We start from the raw sequence: 21260 nt of genomic DNA, 5'->3' as shown, positions 1-21260 counted from the left end.
ATCACTGAATCAACGATAGTCCTACGTCACCCTTGCGGTTATACCACAGATATAACCTACTTCCTGTTTTTTCTTCATCTTACCGTTTCTCACAGCACCCATTGTATCGGTCAAGTTATGTCCACTGTATTTAGAGCAACCATTTTACATTATTCCGGTGGCTATAATAGATGTAAAACATACAATAAGCAATGTTTTCTGTATTCCAAGGGGCAAGAGGAAAATGCGGATTTTTGAAAGTCTTAAAAATACAATATTTCACATTTTGTATTGTTGAATACATAAACAAGCGTTTTTCAATTACCTGGTACTGGAATGGAAGCAGTTTCCCGGATTTCCGATGGAATTAACTCTGTAGAAATGCGGATATAAACAAAGTGATATTTGGTTGCGTTTAGTAGTTCACAACGACTAAAAAGAACGTTTAGTAGAGGTTTATTGAATGTTTAGCAGTTGTTGTGTGAAAACAATACAAAATGTTTATTGTTATTCTTTTATTTTCCATCCGATCGATTCGGAATGGCCATCAATACCTTTGCCATTCTTTGGCTGCTAAAACGCTTACCCCAATGTAGATTTTCCATGTCTTGAGGCTGATTTAGACGATGCCAGTCAGCGCTCTAGTTAAAGTATCCAGTGAAAAGAGAACAGACACTCTGTTCAAGTTAGAGGCCAATTACTTGTTCGATACTGGTACAAGTAACTTGAACAGAGTGTCTGTTCTCTGTTCACTGGATACTTCAACTAGAGCGCTGACTGGCATCGTCTAAATCAGCCTTTGCTCAAACAGAAAGTAGTTGTAAGGACACATATTAGATTAGTTCAATGACTGCCAGATGTTTTTTTTTTTTTGCTGTATTATAGTGACTTTCAGTCTTTTGGCTGGTTCGTCACTCGGACCACGGTTTTACTTCCTCTCTGAAGAAAGAATTTCGGGAATGAAAATTGAACTCTTACTTCCAGCATGAGAGGTACGAATGTACGCCAATTAGCCTCTCGATTTGCCAGATGATAACAATACTATCATGATGTTTTCTTAACGAGGATTTCATGAGTTTGACATTCTGTCAAAAAGGGCCAGGAGCTCAAATTAGCTCCCCTTATTCTGCGTGTCGAAAGACGTCGTCGCTTGTGTTACCATATTCTGGAAGACGAATGCGAATAAAAATTGATCTCAAATGAACAACGATGAACTCTCGTAGTACTCCCGAAGACGAATGCTATAATTACAACTATCATTAATTGAGATTTGAAGTAGTGTCTTTGTCTGTCATCGACTTGAATATAAAATACGGTCCACAAAGTAAGGTGATTTCCACTAATGATTGACTGACTTCGACGCGACCGTCGTTATCATTCTGGCGAAAAGGAAGGAAGAGTGTGCCGTCTCCAAAGAAGACCCGTACATTCAGAAAAACTATACTCATACATATTCGACTTCAGTTTTCGCCACAAAAGCTTTTTTGTTTCTTCTATCGATTGAAAACTGGTGCTTCAAAGTATCAATTTTAAGCCTTTCAAAGTAGAAAAAGATTGCCCAAAGCCATGTCTGGTGAATACAATGGTTGTTCGATGATATTTGTTGAGTTCATAATTTCTGCCTTGTGAGAACGTGCGAATTCGATATGTTTTACTGCCTTGAATCTGAACATTTTCGAAGAACGTGCGTTCTCAAATTTCGAATCACTCAGTTAGTAATCTTTATATCAACGCATACTTTTTGGGGAAGAATCCCGTGTTCACAACACCGCGGTAGTCAAAAAAAATAGTGAACATTCTCCTGACTTCTGATCGACTGGTTTGGATGCGTTTTTCTTCGATTTTGATTCGTTTGGAAGGTGCCATTCCGAACCATGTTGCGTGTCGAACTCGAAAACCCAGTTGGCAATGTGTTTTATGAATGTAGGACCGGAATTGACTCGATCTAGCATGTCTCCAGCGACTTTTGTACATGTCTTTCGCAATTAATCGAGCGGAAACATGTTTCTTACACAAATAATCGTATGAAACGAAACGAATTGATTTGAAGGACAAGCGGCTATCTGTCTCGAACATTAATGACGATTTTTGGCCACCAGAATGTGCGCTCTCTAATGTCCCGAAATTCTTCATTCAAGGTCTAATTTGGCAAGAATCCCATGTGCACAACACCGCGATAATTAAAGAAACAGTCAACATTATCCCGACTTTTTTAAACCCACGGCTCATCACATTTTGTCATGCGTTTTATAAATTTGGGGTCGGAATCGAATCGATCTAGTGCGCCTTCCGCGACTTTTGCGCAGGCCTTTCGGCACTACTTGAGCGTAAACATGTTCCATGCACTAATAATCAGGTGAAACGATACGAATTGATTTGTGAGACAAGCGACTAACGGTCTCAACAGTAACTACGATTTTCGGTCACCATTTCCTTTACTTTATTGATGTGAATTCCAGGTAATTGCTATTGACCATAAAAGACCTACCGAAAGATTTTCTGACAAACGGACATATGATCAAGACACTTTGACTATTGAGGGTTACTCAAATCCAATCTCGTACAAATGAGTAGCACAGAGAGAGACGATGCGAAAAGGATCGTTTTCCTCTGAAATGTTCTGTTGATTGCGTTTGTTTCATAGACTTACGGACTCCACACCAACCCCTTGATGTGAGCTTAGATTAGATGCATTTTTGTGTTACAGAAGAGAGTAGAAACAACGTCGGATTGCACCTTCCTACTTTGTTTTCTCTTTATATCTTGTTTTCTTTTCATTTCGAAACTAGCGACAGAAATAATAGCCTTTTATTACTAGCAGTTTAGCAACCGGAAGTTTAATAATAACGTAACCAATTCTCACACTCTCTAAGCCGTCAGTGTTAATGATTTCTGATTGTTCAAAATAATAATTATTAATATTTACTCAACGAAAGAATTAGTTTCATTCCTATTTTATGGTATTCCATTTTCATTATTTATCATTTCCGTTATCTTGAGTTTTCCTTCGATGTTACTCACGACAACAACAAATCACATTCACATCCAGCCGATTTTTGTTATGTTTATCACCAACACCACCACCCATATCCCGCATCGAAATCCCCTAGAAGCAATTGAAATCCACGAACACAAAAACAGTCGCCTGTCCGCAGAACCCAATCAATCTGGAAGAAAAATGGTCGAAGAAAAAAAAATCCCGGGCTTTACATAACCTTAGATCAGTATACAAATGCAAAACTAAATTTTAACAGGTGTATATGTATATATATGAAATAATTGGTGAATAGCTAAACTAACCTCGAACTCGATTTTTATCAGTTTTCAATCTAACAACGCCTCTCTTTAGTTCCTTTCGGTAGTTGTATTTCCATTTTCGAACATTTAAAAAAATGAAATTCTTGCAACAACATCAACAACCACGAGAAAAAGCCCTTTGTTTATCGTTTCGTTTTTCCTTCGATATATTTTTCTTCTTCTCTCTGTCTTCGTTTCATTGTTTATAAGCATTATTATTATTATTATTATTATTACTCATAAGTTCCCCCTTCAGTTGATGTCATCTTTTGTTCGAACGCATCTTGTCGAAATAGATAGATAAATATTAATAATAAAAATAAAACACGACCGTGATCTCTATCGATGTATAATGATTTTTATAAATGGAAGCACAAGGTCGATGCGATGCGACCAAATCAATGCGACAATTGAAACTAATTGGTTTAACACACACGCAGAAAAAAACAAAAGTTGTCACATTTACAGAGCACAAAAAGTACAAGAACTGATGAACAATCGTATCAGGGCAAAGCCACAATTAGGTTTCAACAAAAACTAAAAAAAACAAATATTCCAAATTCTCGCGAATCAGTTCTGCTTGATCGAAAAGCCAACACAGAAAGTAACGAAAATCGCTTATAAAAATAATTAACTAATACAGATCAGGGTCGGACTTTTGGGCGATCAGAAATCATCTAACACTGCAATCCCTAATCACGATTGCAGATGCGCGTCAACATTGTGATACACTGATAAAAGAGGAAGCTCATGGCGACGACGACGACGATGAAGACGATGTCGATCGACAACGTCAACAGCAGCGCCATCAGCTCCATCGGCATCATCAACAGCAGCAACAGCAACAGCAACATCATCAACAACAACAACAACAACAACAACAACAAAGTTGTCTAAGTGCCTCGATTGACGATAGAACTAGTGGCCAAAGGTGTGCTCCTCCGGACGGTGCAAAGTACGAACCGGAAGAAAACGATAGTCGTTTCATGGATGACGAGGAAGAAGAGGACGAGGAAGGCATCGATGAGGAAGATATGAAGGACGACGTTATGTCGACGACTACAATGGATAGCGACTACCACAAGCAGCTTGCGGCGGCCGGTGTGCTAGCGGCGGCTGCGGCCGCTGCCAGCGGCAACGGTAACCCATTGGGAGACGGTAGTGAGGGAAATGATTTTTTCGCCCACAAGTCCGGCTCCCGTGATCTTGTGCTCAAGCAACACATTCTCAACGAGAAAGCCCGCCTGCAAGCCCACCTTCAGCGACATCAGCAACAGCTGGCCGGATTTCTACTGTCGACGACGGCAGCTGCAGCGGCCACGTCACCTACCTCCTCGCCCCAGAACTGTATAAATCAATCCACCAATACTTCGGCCTCTCCGTTCGGCTCGGGCAATGGTAGCTTGAACCGAAGCGCCACTAACAACAATGTAAATAATAGCTCAATAAACAATAACTTCTCGCACGACGGAAAGTCCCAGAAACAGTCCCAACAGCAAAACGAACGGACCAACCTATTCGCGTATAATAACAATAGCAACACAGGACAGGTTTATCTGTTGCCTTGTCCCTTGTGTGAAGTTCCTCTTGAACCACGTGTCTTTAGGCAGCACCTCGATCGTCACTATCCCCGTGACAGTCCGGTCTGTCCGGTGATTCAGTGTGGGCGTCGATTTGCTCATCCGAACTCGGTCCGGAACCACATGCGTCTGAAGCACACAAGCCAGTGGGCTAAGATGAAGGCGATGCGTTCCTCCGGTGGTCCCTTCACCGGGATTCCTTGAACCCAAGCTACTTCTTCATCGGTGACCGACCGCGGAGACAGCTAATCCCCTGATCGGTAGCGAAGCTTTACCGAAACTGAACATTCCTTACTTCGTGATTGTCTCCGATGGATTATTTTCCGTCGTGGTTCCCTACGCCACGCGGTACACTAAAGTTCCTAACTATTCAAAACAAAAAAAAAACAAAGCGTCGCGCGACATTCACGCGGAAGTAGCTTCCGGGTGAGACCCTCTAGCTATACATAGCACTCGCCGTAAAGCAGTTGTTCAAAACAGTTGAAATTGTGTGTGTGATTTAAAATCCCTATTTCCTTCTTATTTCTAGTCTCGTATTATGATATAATTAAAGTGTAGGCCACCCGCGCACCAAAGTGTGCGAGCAAAGTCACCGGCAGTAACAAATTAGTTAGAGTAAAAGCTTTCCTGTTCAAATGGGTTGTTTGATTGAAACCGTGAAACCGTTCATTTCTGAATCAGTATTATTTTGTGTTTGTAAACAACGCAGCACGCAGCCAAAATGTCAGTTTTATTTATTGCAGCCTAGTTTGGCAACCTTTCCATAAATAAACGGATGACCACCACGGCGTCCAACTGTTTGATTATAGATAATTCAGAGCATACGAATCGTATTACTATTTTAGATAAGTTATATTCCTTTCTCACAGTAGCGGTAAAATGAATTCCTAGCATTCACGATTGGTTCGTCTTTATACAGAATCGTTTTTTGTTTGCAATGCGAATGCGAAAAATCGAACAAAACGAACTAGATGAAAAGTTGAATAATTTTCTATTTTTAGACATTCTAAAATGGTTCCTATAATATAAATATATATTGTGCAGAAGAATTAACTGAATATTTATGCGAAACAAGTACACATATAATATAAAGAAAACAAGTGCATAGAGTTATATATAAAGTAACTGAAAAAACGATTAGATAAGACGCTGCGAGCAGTATACTAAAATAGGGCTACCAAAAGAAAAGGAAAACAAATCAGCTCTTTTTTCCCTCTATTGCGACCCTCATTCTCCTCGGTTCGGTAAACAAATTATTTATCACCACAAACCACACCTTTGCTGAATTTCGCACCCATCCACACCATAATTAGTGCCGTATATTCCCTCCCATAGACAGTTATTAGCAGCAGAATAGTCGGTTCCGCCGTCGTTTTCCCACCTCGCCATGGTCCATTCGTAATTCCTATTGAACGTATAATAAAAATGATGAATACTATTGAAGCATAGGCTAGGCATATACGTTCGCATAAGTTAAAACTCTCCTTAGTTACGGAAATTCGCAAAACTCGCCATAATTAAAATGTTTCAAACCAACTCTAGCTTTAGTTTCCATAATTAAACATTAGTTTTGATGAGTTGATTCGACAGATGATAATGATAATAACGCAATTTTGCAATAGGCACCAGTGATGGACGAACCAGTAACTAAACAACTGCTTTATTACCCAAAATGTGTGGAAAAAAATAAAACACATCAGTATATATTAAACGCCATATTATACGAATCAAACTAGCAGCAAAGCAAAACAAAGAAACAAACTAAAAAAAGCGGAATAAACATTGTAAACAGGAACTGTAAAGTTTAGTTTTGTATTTGAAACTGAAAAGAGAGAAGAAAAAGAAGAAGAAGAAGCGCAGTAGTGACGTTTCTCTGTACTAGAGAGGAAAAAAAGCGTAATAAAAAAGCAAGTTTGCAAAGCAACAGTTTTATCTTTTAACCTTACCTCCTGACTAACCCAAATACTTATATGCACCAGACACTAAATGAACACTCGCGCGATGAAAAATGCACCCACACACAAAATCTCGCCGCCATTGTTGTTATCTTTCAGTTCGATTATTTTTATCATTTGCGTCCATCTCTTTCTCCCTTCTCTTTCTCTGCCACCACCACCACCACCATTCTGATTGCAGTCTCTCGCCGTTCTTTAGAAATGCGAGTGCGTGCCACGGACCCCCGACCCTGCCCGAAATGTGGTAAAATCTACCGTTCGGCTCATACACTGCGCACCCATCTGGAGGACAAGCACACCGTATGTCCCGGCTATCGGTGCGTCCTGTGCGGGACCGTCGCCAAATCACGCAATTCGCTCCACTCACACATGTCCCGTCAGCATCGTGGAATCTCCACCAAGGATCTCCCGGTTCTGCCAATGCCGAGCCCGTTCGACCCGGAACTTGCCTCACGCCTGCTCGCCAAAGCCGGAGTGAAAATCTCCCCGGCGGAACTGAGGGCCCGAGCGTCTCCCACCGGCACCCGACGGAACGATGGCATGAAGCTGGAGCTACGATCGGGAGCCGATGGGGACGAATTCGACGACCCGGAGGATCTCACCATGTCCCAGCAGAGCGGTCACAGCGAAAACCAGCGACGTTTCCACGAGAGCATGATGGGGATGTCACCATCAAGTAAGTATAGCCCCGAAAGCACAAATCGCACGAAGCACGGTACTAATTTAGCGAAGTTCCGTTTGGTGATGTTTCAGCGTTCAACCACCCGAGCACGACCATAACTCGTGTTCGGCAGCAGTGCGACAACAACCTGAAGGGAAGCCACGAGGGCGGCCGCGATGGCAGCAACGCAAACGGATCGGCCCTATCGCTGACGGACCGTCACGGTGGCAATGGAAGTGGGGCCGGCGTGAATCACATGCAGCCTAAAACACCCACCGGATCGGCGATCTTGGACACGTACTTGCAGTTCATCACGGAGAATGCTTTCGGTAAGTGTCTTTAAGATTTTATTTTTAGCCGTATTGGCAAATGTTTTGCGATTGGGGAAAAATTTTGAAAATCTTTTTTGAATATTTCCCCTACTAGTTTCTCTTTTTTGTGCCTTCGTGAACGCAATTTTCTTTTTTGCTTGAAAACAGTATTCAGAGTGCAACGCGGTACAGATGTGTAACAAGTTTTTTGAACTCAGTTGAGCTCTCATTCCTTGTATACACATGCGCGATCAAATGTTTTCTTGTCAGCACCGTTTTAATACCGAGTTTTGCGCCGTGTTTTACGTCGTATTTTGCGCCGTATTTCTATGCATGTTTTACACCGCGCTTGAAACTGGTTTGCTTTCTCTATTAAGTTATTTTTCTTCGAACAAGCGCATACGGTTGGTATAGAGGCGCGCTGTTTATTTTAGTCTTTGCTTAGAACGAGCGAAGACATAACGGGCGCTAGAATTTGATGTGTGTATATGTGTGTATAAAATGAGACGCGCATCACACAAGTGAGAAGCGATGTTAAGTATCCAAATTCTGCGCCAAACCAAAAAAAAGGAACAAAAAATAAAAATAATTTTTTGAATGCTGCGGACCAGGGTTCAACATTTTCGAAAACGAAACATGAAAATCGACTGTCCTCTACTTCCGTCGCCTTGCTTCTACTTGCGACTACTTCAGACTTTTTCTACGACTTCCTCTCTCGCTTGCTACTAAGTCTTGATGAACGCATTTGCCTTCAAATATGACTCGTTCATCAGTAGTCCTCGCTATTAACGCTCGTCAATCTCTAGCTGAAGCAAATAGTTTTTCTAATTTTAACATCCATATAAAATGAAACGAAAACTTGATTCCTGAAGCAAAACAGTAGTTACACCATTAATGGATGGCACCATTGTTTGCCCACCGTGAATTCATCCACAATTTGCAAATGAGAGAGAGAAACGAATTCAGTCTGGAAATGGGAGTCTTTCAATATGCCGTGAAGTCTATATTACAGTGAGAAATGAAATGAACACGAACCATCCTAGGGCACATAGCAACGAAAACGCTCGAATGACTTGATACATGTTGACAGAAAACTGCTGGAAGAAACAAAAACTCATTTCCAAACGAATGTGAAGGCTCGCAGATAACATTATTTTCAGACATATTTATAATTTGCAATGATTTGTATTGCTTTACAACATTAAAATGTAATCAAATTTTCATTCAAATTTTCACAATTTAAAACTACATTCATTCTGTTACTTTGCACTGAAACGGCCAACCAGTAATGTTAATTGTAGGGGAAATTTTTAGTATCTGGAAGCCATGGTGACATAAGTAACTGTCATTCTTGTGAAATATTTCAGCGATTGGTGGAGTATTTCTATAGCCATTTATGTTTTTTTTTTGTATCAATATCTAACGTGAACCGAACAAGTTTTCGCAAATTTATTTAATTAAATTCAAAATGCTAGCTTTTTTTCATCAAAGGTTATCTCTCTGTCTCCATGAACTTTAAAATATTTTTGTGAACTCCTAATCCAATTCTCGCAACATTTCTGATACTCACCGTCATCTATTTTTCGGTGACTGGTGGCGCGTTTCACTACGAGAATTTTTACTCGATCAAACAGCAAAAAATTGCAAGGAAATATATCAGATGAACTCGATATCTGTTGGTATTCGTTCTGATCATCGGCAAAAATTCACCCATAATCGATATTTTATCATTGAGTCTTGTCATACTGCGAACACCTCATAAAACCGAAATAATATATGATGATTGATTTGAATTCAAAAAACTATACTTTTTCTTATATTTCGATCGATTAGGGGTTAGAGGTTATAGGGGATCCACAGTGAAGGCCCAGGAAAAGACCAATGGTTTGCGCGGTTTTGCTGAAGGTGCTGAAGATGGTTGCTTCATGATTCATTATTACCCTCGCTGCACAAGCTACTAAAATGTCGCAATTTGTTTCCTTATATCAATGTTCTTCTCTTTCTTCTTTCTTGTATATAGCTATAACAGCTTTTAGGGTGGTTTTTTTAGCAGTTGAAACACCACAGTCTCATTTATATGTTTGTTTTACCAGCATTATTCCACATTTCTGATGAACAAAAAAAAACAAAACAATATAACAATCCCTTTCTAATAACCTTTCTTCGACAACGCATAAAACAACAATAATGCGTGCGTGTGATCAGTGATGACATTTTCACTGAAATGATACACCCGCCCGCCAGTTTCATGCCCAAACTGAGGATACAGTCATCACTCACCAAAGGGAAATTATGCGCTTTTCCCTTTCACGGCAAACGTATAAAGAACTAGTGTGCGCTAATTGAGAAAAATATTAATGCTAGTGAGTCACACTCTTTTACTCCCCTTTATTCCACGCAGCGAGTGACGTAAGATAGCAAAATTTATCACTTTATCCTGAAAGCCACATTACAGATTAGCTTCTATTTGGTACCCGAGTTGATAACAAATTAGGACATGATTTTAAATCTCACCTGGTGACGAACTATAGTCATGCCATTCGCCTGCGAGAACACGATGGCTTGAGCCATCTCACGTCATTCGGCGCGTGGAATTAAGGGGACTCTTAGAAGTTCGAATGTGCGAAAACCTGTGTCCAGCACTGAAGCTCACTGCTCCGCACTCTGTCACTCTGAGGGGTACACTAAATAGTAAACTGAAGAGCGCAATCTCATTCGACATATAATCCACACACATGTTTCACCTCGGTTCATTTTTTTTAGCGAACCACAGCGCTAAGCCACTTCTGTTCTTTTACCTGTGCGCATCCGTCAGAGTGCACCCGCCAGAACACACAGGTGAAAGCTCATCAGAGTGTACTCTCCAGTGAATTTATCCGTTACATTGTAGATAGTTTGTGTGCTCTCTTTCCACACTCTAGCGCGACCGAGTGTTGAGTACCAATGAAAATGGCTATCTCGAATTTTCAGAGGGAACTTGATTAAAACAGTTGATTCCCACGAAAAACTACCCTATGCAAGATTTCAGCTCAATCGGACTTCATTCACTAGTGTCGCACCGCCGTCAAAGTTTGAGTTTTTTGAAAACCGAAAAATCACCCAAGGGGGGAGGAAATCGGGGTTTTCGAAAAAAAAAATTTGATGCAAAATGTCTTCAAATTGCATAAAACGTCGAAATCTACTGTCATATCGAAATAAAATTTTTGTCAAAAATCGACACTCTGGGAATATTAGCCTGAAAGCCATAATGCAACCGGAACGGTAAAAAAGGTATGGTGGCTGAGAACAGACAAACGACCGCAAAAAGTTAATCGGCCTAATTCTGTGCGGTGTGTGAGGTGAGATTACAATTCTCATATCACCGTCACCCAATTCTCCTCACTCTATTCCTACAGTCGTATGGGATCCCGTGAGAGGTTCATTTTATGTCTGTAAGAGGATGAACTGCATGTGACAAGGTATTCATTCTGCAGATTGCCAAATCAAATCAGAGATGCCACTTTCGCACATATGTTGACGAATGCAGACATTTAACTTTTGTCACTGTGAGGGTTAGGCCACTCTGACTCCAGCCATTTTGAAGATGTTTTAGACGGTCGCAGCGAACACAACTTACCTTGTCCACAGTCCAAATACGAAAGAGGAAGAGCACTCGTGCTGCGTGATTGGGTTAGATCTGATTTTACTTGGCCTGTTGTTAGCATAAACATTTTCATTGTGTGTTATGCTCCACGGCTTTTGGAATGGAAATGTAGTTCGGTGATGATGACTCGCGGCTAGGTAGATGAAACACAAGATCCATGTAATCGATATATTTTAGAGAAAATAAATTGATTTCATGTAATGGGCACCTTATACGATCAACCGGATTGACAATTAGTGTCTTCAATATCGTGACAGCTAGGCTTTCAGCATCTGATCTAACCTCAATCAATATTTTTCCACCTTACACGGTCAATATCGCCCTCAACCCGAGACAACGAAAATATCCGCGATGGCTAGTGGCGACATTTGAGTTTGGGATCCTAACTATTCTCTATCAGATTAGAAGATTTTCAATTGGTAAATTTAATGAAAATATCTACTTGGTACTATTTAATTAGTTGAAGCGCGTAGTCCTAACCTTAACTCAACCTATTTCCCCTGAATTTTCAGATATTCCTACTAAAATGTTTTATTATAATATAACGTCATTTTCAGACATAATTTTTGTATGGGATTTTCTCACCACTTGCAGAAAAAAAAGTGATTTGCATTCACATAGAATACTAATTTGATTCGTAAAAGTTAATTTTCATTCATAATTTACACTTTAGAATTCGGTTTTTCTTCTCAAAAATACATCATAATACTCGTTTCACAAATACAGACTGTTCCTTTCAGTTTCAGAGATGCCAGATTATTTTAGTTTGCGAAAATATATGCAAGTTATTTTATCTGCAAGCAAATGTTTTTATTCCATAAATGAGACTATGACAGTAGAACCCCGATTATCCGCGAGCGGGTGATCCGCCCTGCGGATTATTCGTGACTGCGAGTTCCATAGTAAATCAATAGGCCTTTCCGGAATTTGTTAGTGAGTGGTAGGCCCATGCTCTTTTGTTGTGGTCATGGCTTTTACATTATTTAGCCACTGGTGTACACGACCTTATAGATGGATAGTTGATTGATTTCTGTATTCATAGAACATAGTTTTTATGTTGAAACATCTCCTTTCGTGTTTGCATTTTTTTGTCCTTTAATGGGTCATCCGCGATTTTCGTTAGTCGCGGTGAGTTTGCCCGACTATTCCGCGGATAATCGGGATTCTACTGTAGCTTGAATTAAAACATGATGTTTTTTCATCTGTGATTTTCCCAGATCTTCTCATTCTCCAAATTTTATAGCGGAGTGTGAAGAAACACACAACCCGCTCACTAGCGCAAAGAATGACCGAGTTCAACGTTAAAAAATTCCTAAAACGTTGTTAAGTTTCATCCACTCTCTCACCATCACATTATCAGTTTACTTTGATGTTTTGATTTGTATCGTGAAAAGTACCGTATTTTGCTATTCAAAGTATCGGTTTTCCAAACCAAAAGCTTCCATTTATGATTCCTACAATTTCAGTAGTTTATAAATTTTAATTGCAATCGCAAAAAAGACTAAAAAAATTAAATGTGCGCTTGCATATCTGGCAACTCAGTCTAGAAGTCCGTGAGGTAAAACGTCAACATCATGAATCCGTATGAAATGTCACGATATTGATGCTCGAAAATCAGAAAATCCGGATTTCTGCGTCGTCGGCCATGTTCAGCTGTCATTATGCTCTCAAATGGCATCATATTGTCAATAAAGTTGACCGTGAGCTTACTATTTCCGGAGAGCTTATTCGTCCGATCGAGAGATAACAGATTAACTACCGCTTTCACATGAAATTCAAACTGCTTGCAGTTCCTTACACGCACTGTGAAAATTAAAGATAAATTGAATTTATTAATACATACAATATCATTATTATCGATTCTCTACGATTCTCTTATGCGCTGTTGGCACCACAAAACATATCGACGATTATCACCTATCAATCCCAGTTCATGAGACAATCGTTGCGTAGATTTGAGAGCGGGAATGCGGTGAGAGTTCATTCAAGTGAGATTTCTCACGACATACGCCTGGTGGAATCGCGCGACATACGTGACAATTGTCATCTCACCTCACACACCACGCAGAATCAGGCCGAATGCTATCCCAACGGGGTAGTCCATAAAATCGCGATGCGCGACCAAAATTTTAAAATAAAAGGAGAAGACATCCGCATTCTGCATGCACACATCTACAATAGGGGTGCTCAGCTTCTTCAAATGCACCATTAGGAAAAAAATGTGTCAAATTTAAGTCAACCAAATTTTGGTCGTAGCACCCTCTATTGCGAAGTTTCTCTAGCATTATTTGTATCATTTGCGGAGCAAAAGAAATCATATACCGACACCGATATAGTTAATTCACAATATTGAGCATAACTAATTGACGCCAACGTTTTTCTCATTCACAGGAATGGGAGGAATGACACAAGAACAAGCCGCCGCCGCAATCCAGTACGCACAGCTGAAAGCGATGGGACACAACCTAGAGCAGCTTCCCCCTGGGTTTCTACCTCCGCAGTTAGATCTCTCGAAGCTCACCGCCAACAGCCAACATGGTTCGGACCTTTCGCTCAACAAACTGCAGTCCTCGCCGAACGTAACGATCGACCAGCCCTCGAGTCGTGACGATCGCCACCATCACATGAGCGCCCAGCAAAAACTGCTCTCCCTGGCGGCTGGAAACGGAAATCACAATCTGAACAACAATTCGATTCTAAACAGTGACTCGATTCGTCGCGGCGACTCGTCCGAGCCGATGGATCTCGGTCTGGACGGACCCCAGCACAACGTGATCGACGATGGAAACAACTCCGGGGACGAAGCGAATTATTCTGACGACGAGGGTGTCGGCACCAACTAGATTGCATATACACGTTTAGCGGAAATGAGATCAGATACAGTAATTCGTTGTGCCATCCTTAATTAAGTCCATCCAAGTCCTATTGCCCCTGTCTGTTAGACAGGGGGCAAAGCCAACAGTTGACGACACGAGCGACTGACTGATGGACGTTGTTATACCTCAGGTTCATTTTCTCTTTAAGTTCCGATGATAAAGATACCTAGTGTTTAGAGAAGAGCAACTATATGCGATATATACGAAGATATAGAGAAAAAAAACTGCAATCCGTAATTGAAATACCTCATATTGAAGAAACAAACACTTAATTTAAAGAGACCCTTCGTACACAAAATGAAAAGGAAAGAGAGATATTTCACATTGTACTACTTACTTAGTGACGATAAGAGCATATTTACAAACAAAACCATATGAGACACCATCCGTCATTCTACCTCATAAATAGTAAAAAAAAATAACGATCACAGTTGGCGTAAACTGATATCTCATTCACCCGGGCTGCGCCACCCAGTTTGGTGACAAAAATACCCAGTTGAAACACTCCTGTAAATAACGATCAATCTGCGGAAGATTATCATCAAACCGAAAAAATGTCGCCCAGTTCTTTGAATTTTATCATATATCGAAACGTATACTAATCTCCTAAGCAGAGACCCTAACCCTCTGTATACGCAAACGCTATCCCGCTATACCGTTTTATTCTTAGAGTTGAAAGTAAAGCACAAACGTAGAACATTTACAAGACAGTGCACACGATATACGAAATTTTATCAAAATGCTATACGAAAAACCACTCTACCAATGTATACTGAAAACCTAACGAAACATATATTCAGTTTTTCGGAACTTCCGGTGAACGTTAAATCTATTTCGCTTGTCTAATTTCCCAACGTTTCAGAACTAACCTAAGCGATACGTCTACACATATATCAACACAACCACTTGAGTAACTTTGCCTAGTATACGCAAAACTTGAACAAAAGCAAAAGCAAACTTGTATACCAACAAGCAAACAAACACAACACCGTGCGACAAGTTTATACGATTTATCATAAACAAACAAAGTAATACGATCAAATTGAAACCGATACGATATCAAATCAAGTATACTGAAATAATTATATACCGACAAGTAACGTTATTTTTTTTCGTGTTTTCAAAGGCGAACTGAGCAACTTTTGTGGCCGGCCTATGATGGTCTGCTCTCATTTCGATCTTCAAAGCCACGTGCTTCCACTTCCACGCCGCGAAGAAGAATCTCGACGGTTGTTTTTTAACTGTAATACTCATACCATAAATACCTCCTATTTAGAAACAAACACACACACAGAAACCACTCAGGGCGAACAAAGACAGCACATTTACAAACAAACAAACAAACACACAATCGATTGTAAGTACGCACATGATACTACAAAGCCGAAACAAAGGATTATTTATTAGGATATATGCTCACCAATTTTCGTTACTCTGTGACAGTGACAGAAACAGAAATTAGTTTTTGTTTCTGATTTCATCGTTTCGTTGATATTGTTTTTTTTCCTAAGAAACGAAACACACACACACAAACACACTAGTGCAACACAAAACGGGTATATTGTTTTACTAATGTTTAACAGAATAGACTTTGTTTACTCAGCATGTTTTAGTTATAGTTGACACACACACGTTTGACAGGTTTGAAAGATGCGGAGAAGAGAGGAGAAAAGGAACAAATCGCATTTAATGTGTAATACTTCGTGTGTAATATGTTGAATAGTTTTTTTTTCATGTATGAACAGAATCTTTATGGGCACACCTTACATGATCAATATTATTGTCACAAAATTGTCTTCAATATCATGACAGCCAGGCTTTCGACATCCGATCTAACCTCAATCAATATTTTGCAACCTTACACGGTCAACCAAGTCATCATCCTGTATCCGCGATGACGCGAGTGCGAGATTCGAGTTTGGGATACAATCTATTCTCCATCAGATTAGAAGGCTCGAAAACGATTTAAAATTAGTAAAATTTGAATGAAAAATTTCTAATTGGTGTTATTCATTTACTTGAAGCACGCAGTCTTGACCCTAACTTAATCTATTTCCTCTAAATTTTCTCATATTTTTGGAAACAATTTTCGAAAAAAAATAGTATACGAAATATTTGTTTTAAAATATTTGATTGGTATTTTTTAATGAAAAACTAAATGATTTCCTGCATTTCATCCTCTAACCAAAATTTTGCATTTGTATAGATTTTTTGAATTCAGAGTTTTCGAAAAGAATCTGAAAAAAAGTTCAAAATTTGGAAAAAAAAACTCACTCAAACACTATAAGACCTGCAAAATGTGGTGAAATTAAGAAATGTAGGAAATTTCTTGAGTTTTCATTAAAAAATAAAAAAACAAATATTTCAAAAAATAATTTAATAAAATAATAAAATCATAAAATAATTATTTTTAAATTCTAAACAAAAATATGGATAGCCCATGCAATTACCAACAAATCACCTATAAATCGGAAGATGGGGAAAAAAGTTTTTCTAACAACAATTTTCTCATGTTTTCTTTGAAAATTACTATTAATGTTTAACTCGTAACATTTTTGTATGTAAATAATCGCGATTGACATATTCTGTAAACTTGTTTCTATTGAGAAACAACATGTCAAACACGACAAGTTGTGAGTAAAACTTTATTTTTTCAGAAATCTCCATACAAAAATATCATGTATTCCATAAACTATAAAAGATAGAAAGTTGACGCCTTCGAGAAAAGTTAGTATTTTAGTTTTTAGTTAGCTTTGTCGAATATATCATATCGATATCTTGAACAAATTTAGGATCAGCTATATTTTTTTTCAAAAAAAAACATGAACATGTCGTTAGAAAAACATTTTCCATGAAAAAGTACCCATCTTCCAATGTATGGGTGACTTGTTAGTAATTATAAGAGCTATCGATTTTTCAGAGAAGTCTTTTTTATTTAATTTTTTTTTTTATTTTTTATGGAAATTTAAATAATTTCCTACATTCCATTTTTTGACCAAAAGTTTGTAAGTTTTCTAGTTTTTGAGTCATAAATTCAATTCATTTCATTTATGTTTACTAGAACTTCAAAAGCTTATAAAAGTCAATGGCAGTCGCAAAAAGGCTAACTAAAATGAAATGTCTACATATTCACAGACACGCTTGCAAATCTGGCAACTCAATTTCAAAATCCGTGTGAGGTGAAACGTCAACAACATGCATTTATATAAAATGTCAAGATAGTGATGCTCGAAAATCAGAAAATCAAACTTTCCTCATCAACATCGAGCGTCGGCTGTGTTGAGCTGTCATTATGCTTTCAAATGTCATCACAGTGACAATAATATTGACCGTGTAAGGTTCGCTTTAGAAGCGCCCACGAGCGAGTGTGAGAGCGTGTCGGAAATTTTCTGAACACGTGAAAGCGATTTAAGTTTGAAAAGAAACACAGAAAAAAAACATTAGAAAGAAACCAGAATGACGAAGCGAAGAACGCGCCAGTATTGAATCTCATTGCATTGAATCTCATGTCTTAGTTTGGAAATTGTACTTAAAATCAATCACTTCCTGTACAGATCGGCTTCCGGCAATTGCTTTCCAATCAAAATATTGATGCAAAACAAATAAAAAAAACAATGAGAAAAATTAAAATCCTTGTAAATAGCGAAAAAACAAAAACCGATTCTTTATCGTAGACAAGTAGCAGATTTTAGAGTTTAAAAAAATGAAAAACCTAGGTAAGCGTTTACAGTTAAGTCAATATTGATAGAGATTCTAGTGTTATTTATTCGATTGATGTCTCTTCGATTGAATAAAAACAGTTTCCCGCAAAGAACTTGCGCCGCGCGAAATAGCTGAATTATGCGACTATGTAAGTTTGAATGATGCGTTTAAAAACACTGCTGATGGTGTTATTTTTTTGTTTTCTCCAATCAGTTATTTTTTACACGCTTTTTTTCTTTTTTTTTTTTTTGGTTGAAAATTTAACGGTTCAAATCAAAATCATTAGGAGAAAAATTCAATGAATTTTTCCATTAGTTACGTTATATTATATGTTGTACTTAAAGAAGAGGGAAATCCTGTCTGAGCTATTATTTCTCTTGCCCCCGATGCAATTATTTATGTTTGAAAATTGATTCAATGCGACACGAAGGAAAACAAACACAAAAACACCTGAGTTCGAATGTGAATGAATAGAATAAATGAAAAAAAAACAACTAGAATTAGAGGAAAGAAAGAGTTGTTAAAAATTACTATGACTATTGAAAAAATATTTTATTAAATGTGTGATAGACCTACTCTAAAACATGTGCAGAACAAGCAAATATGATTACAGAAAAATAAACAAGCTAAACTATTGAACAGCGCAAAAGAGAGAAGAAAAAACTTTAGACTAAAAATTGTATTTAGTAAGAATTAGCTAACGAAATGGAGATAAAAACGCGAAAGTAAAATCTATATTTAAAAGTAAAAATTCGTTCAGTAAGTGGAGCTACCACTTGGAGTAGTTTGTAAGATATATTTCATTTTTTAAGTTTTTTTTTTAATAATTATAATGCAATCGTAATCAAGAATTATACATATTTTTTTCAGAGAAAAAATATATTTCAAATTATAATTTTTCTTAGTTTGTTATTTTCCGTTTTCACCGAAACATTGCCTTGCCCTCATTGGAGTTCTAATCATTTTCAGTTCCTTTCACAGCCTTGTATCCTTTACAGATTTTGGTTCGATTTTTTTCAAACATCTGCGGACTTGACCGGTCCGAACCAAATTGGTTGAATATTTCGGGGTGTGCCTTTTTTGAAGTCAAGTCATGATATTAGAGCTACAAAACGCGAGCACGCAACGTAAAGTTTTACCGTAGAGTGGAATACATCAGCTTGATTCATGAATTAACAAAATGAAGTTCCTAAAGAAAACAGTAGAGAAATGAAGTTTTACAGAGCCAGCGCAGACAAAAAAAAAGTCAAGATTTGATCAGCAAACTTTCCATTAGTAACACCTAGTAGAACAAGATATTAGTAACTTTCGGCAACACACGCTACTAAACGCATTTTTACTAACAATTGATAACACGACAAATTGTAACATATTGAAGACAATAATTATAACTTCTCGTTTCGTGTGGTGGAGTTGCGAGCAGAGCAAGTGCAAAATAATAAAGTCACACAACTTTCATCCTAACATAATGTCACCGTCATTTGAAGCTGTATTTCAAATGCAAACCAGTGTGTTGTATATTTGGCTCCACCACATGAGATAAAGCAAAAATTTGTTACAATAGAAAGGGGTAGAAGCCGCAAACAGAATATAGAGAACTATTTTGAACGCAAAATCGTCATTCGAAGATCACCCGATCCAGAACTAACAAAACTAGTGCAATATAATTGGATGTAGGAAAACATTAGCAAAAAAAAAACATATACAAACAGTTCGATCGAGGTTGATTTTATCGCTACGATTCGAGCTGCAAACAGTTGTACAACAAAGTGAATTGACAAAAAATCTGTAAACTGAGAAAGTACTAAAGTGAGAATTTTGAATTGTTATAAGATATTCACAGAGCATTAAAACAAAGGAAAAATTTCTCTATTCATTAGGAAAAGAACAGAACAAAACAAATTCTTGTGTAATTGCTTTAAGTATCAATACAATACCCATCTATATTGAATATGACTCGTAAAATAAGATTATTTGAAATAAAGTATTAAAATTGTACTCTTGTATAGTTTCTTTGCGTTTAATTTGACGAAAACTATTCAACGTTTTGTGTTATCCAGGGGGTTCACCCAAGAGTCTTGGGTTCATAAAGGAAGAATATCAGGTATTCAAATAGGCTCATGAAAGTTGTTCTAGAAATAAAAGAACAGCGCTGGTCTCAGTATAAAAGAGCCCTAACCGAATACAGTAGAGAACTAAGACGATCTAAACGAAAATCCTGGGTACATAACTGCAAAAACATTGAAAATCCCCAATCGTTGCAAGACTCAATAAGACTCTGGTAAAAGACCACTCGCAAGCAGTGTTTGCCAAATGATCCATTCATTGAAAAAATCGCTTTCGTTCGTTCAAATATGATCATACAGAAATCATTTCCCCCAGCGGCATTCTTTTGTTTTTACGTGCTACAAATCACGACACGAAATAGAACGAAACAACTCTGCATCGGTTCGCACTTCATGATACACCAGCACGCAAGCAAAACCATCTGGTCAGTTTAGGCTAAGGGAAGGGTAGTCAGATTATATTTTCCATTTTGAACGCTGCTATCCCTTGAAATGTATATTTTCATATAGACCGCATAGTTTTACTAGCCACACCCACCAGCGAGAAACAACAACTCTCTCGTTTTATCTCTTTTCCCATTCGTTGCTCTCCGCAAATGGTGACCGAATGATTTTTTTTTTTATCCAAAATATATATTTTATTAAGGCTCATATGGCGTCAGCCTAACGGGGCCGGGAGTTCTATATTTTGACAATGTTTGCTTAGACTATGTTAGTAATATGTAACCGATTACTCGCGGTTGACTCGAGGTTAGTATTACAAGTGTTCTCATAATTGGTATGTCGCAGTCTTCGATGCTCTGTACGTGTGCCCGACACGGGATACTTCCTATTGGGATGCAGCTGACCATTAATCAGCAACGCCCCCCTAGTCTGTACCCCATATCTAGCGTGGTGCGTCTTTCTCGACTCGAGGAATCCAGGATAGAATGGTCACTAGCCGGCGCAATCATCAGCTCGTGTAAAGTTGTCATGAGCGGTACAACCTTTGGCTCTTGTTGAATCATCAGTGGACTGCACAACCTTCGGCCCGTGCATCTGTAAAGAGTGTGTGTATGTATTGCCGCGACTAAGTAAAAATTATCGATCGGATAGGAGGGATATGAAACGGGGACACAACGAAGGAAACATCATTAAACGTTGACATCGGCGTTTCTGAGGAACAGGTATAGATGAAGCAGAAGATCAGG

General features: G+C 38.5%; 1 protein-coding gene across 12 annotated transcripts in view; it reads left to right on the top strand.

Moving 5' to 3' along the window:
• LOC129774636 (protein abrupt) overlaps window positions 1-19955 on the top strand; it is a 158684-nt gene extending 138729 nt beyond the window's left edge. For 9 of the 12 annotated variants that reach the window (XM_055778427.1, XM_055778423.1, XM_055778429.1 and 6 more), the window contains 3 exons: window positions 6993-7487; window positions 7544-7801; window positions 13818-19955. In XM_055778427.1, coding sequence (XP_055634402.1) covers window positions 6993-7487; window positions 7544-7801; window positions 13818-14269 — 1205 coding nt within the window. In that variant the 3' untranslated portion in view covers window positions 14270-19955. Of the gene's footprint in view, window positions 1-3984; window positions 6944-6992; window positions 7488-7543; window positions 7802-13817 lie in introns of those variants that run through there. The other 3 variants (XM_055778433.1, XM_055778432.1, XM_055778434.1) reach the window with 3 other exon arrangements.
• Window positions 19956-21260: the final 1305 nt, after the last annotated feature.

The sequence above is a fragment of the Toxorhynchites rutilus genome, chromosome 3 (genome assembly GCF_029784135.1).
Source record: "Toxorhynchites rutilus septentrionalis strain SRP chromosome 3, ASM2978413v1, whole genome shotgun sequence".
NCBI classification, from domain to species: Eukaryota; Metazoa; Arthropoda; class Insecta; order Diptera; family Culicidae; genus Toxorhynchites; species Toxorhynchites rutilus.
The sequence above is the reverse complement of the archived record's forward strand: the minus strand, read 5'-3'. Positions and strand labels throughout refer to the sequence as shown.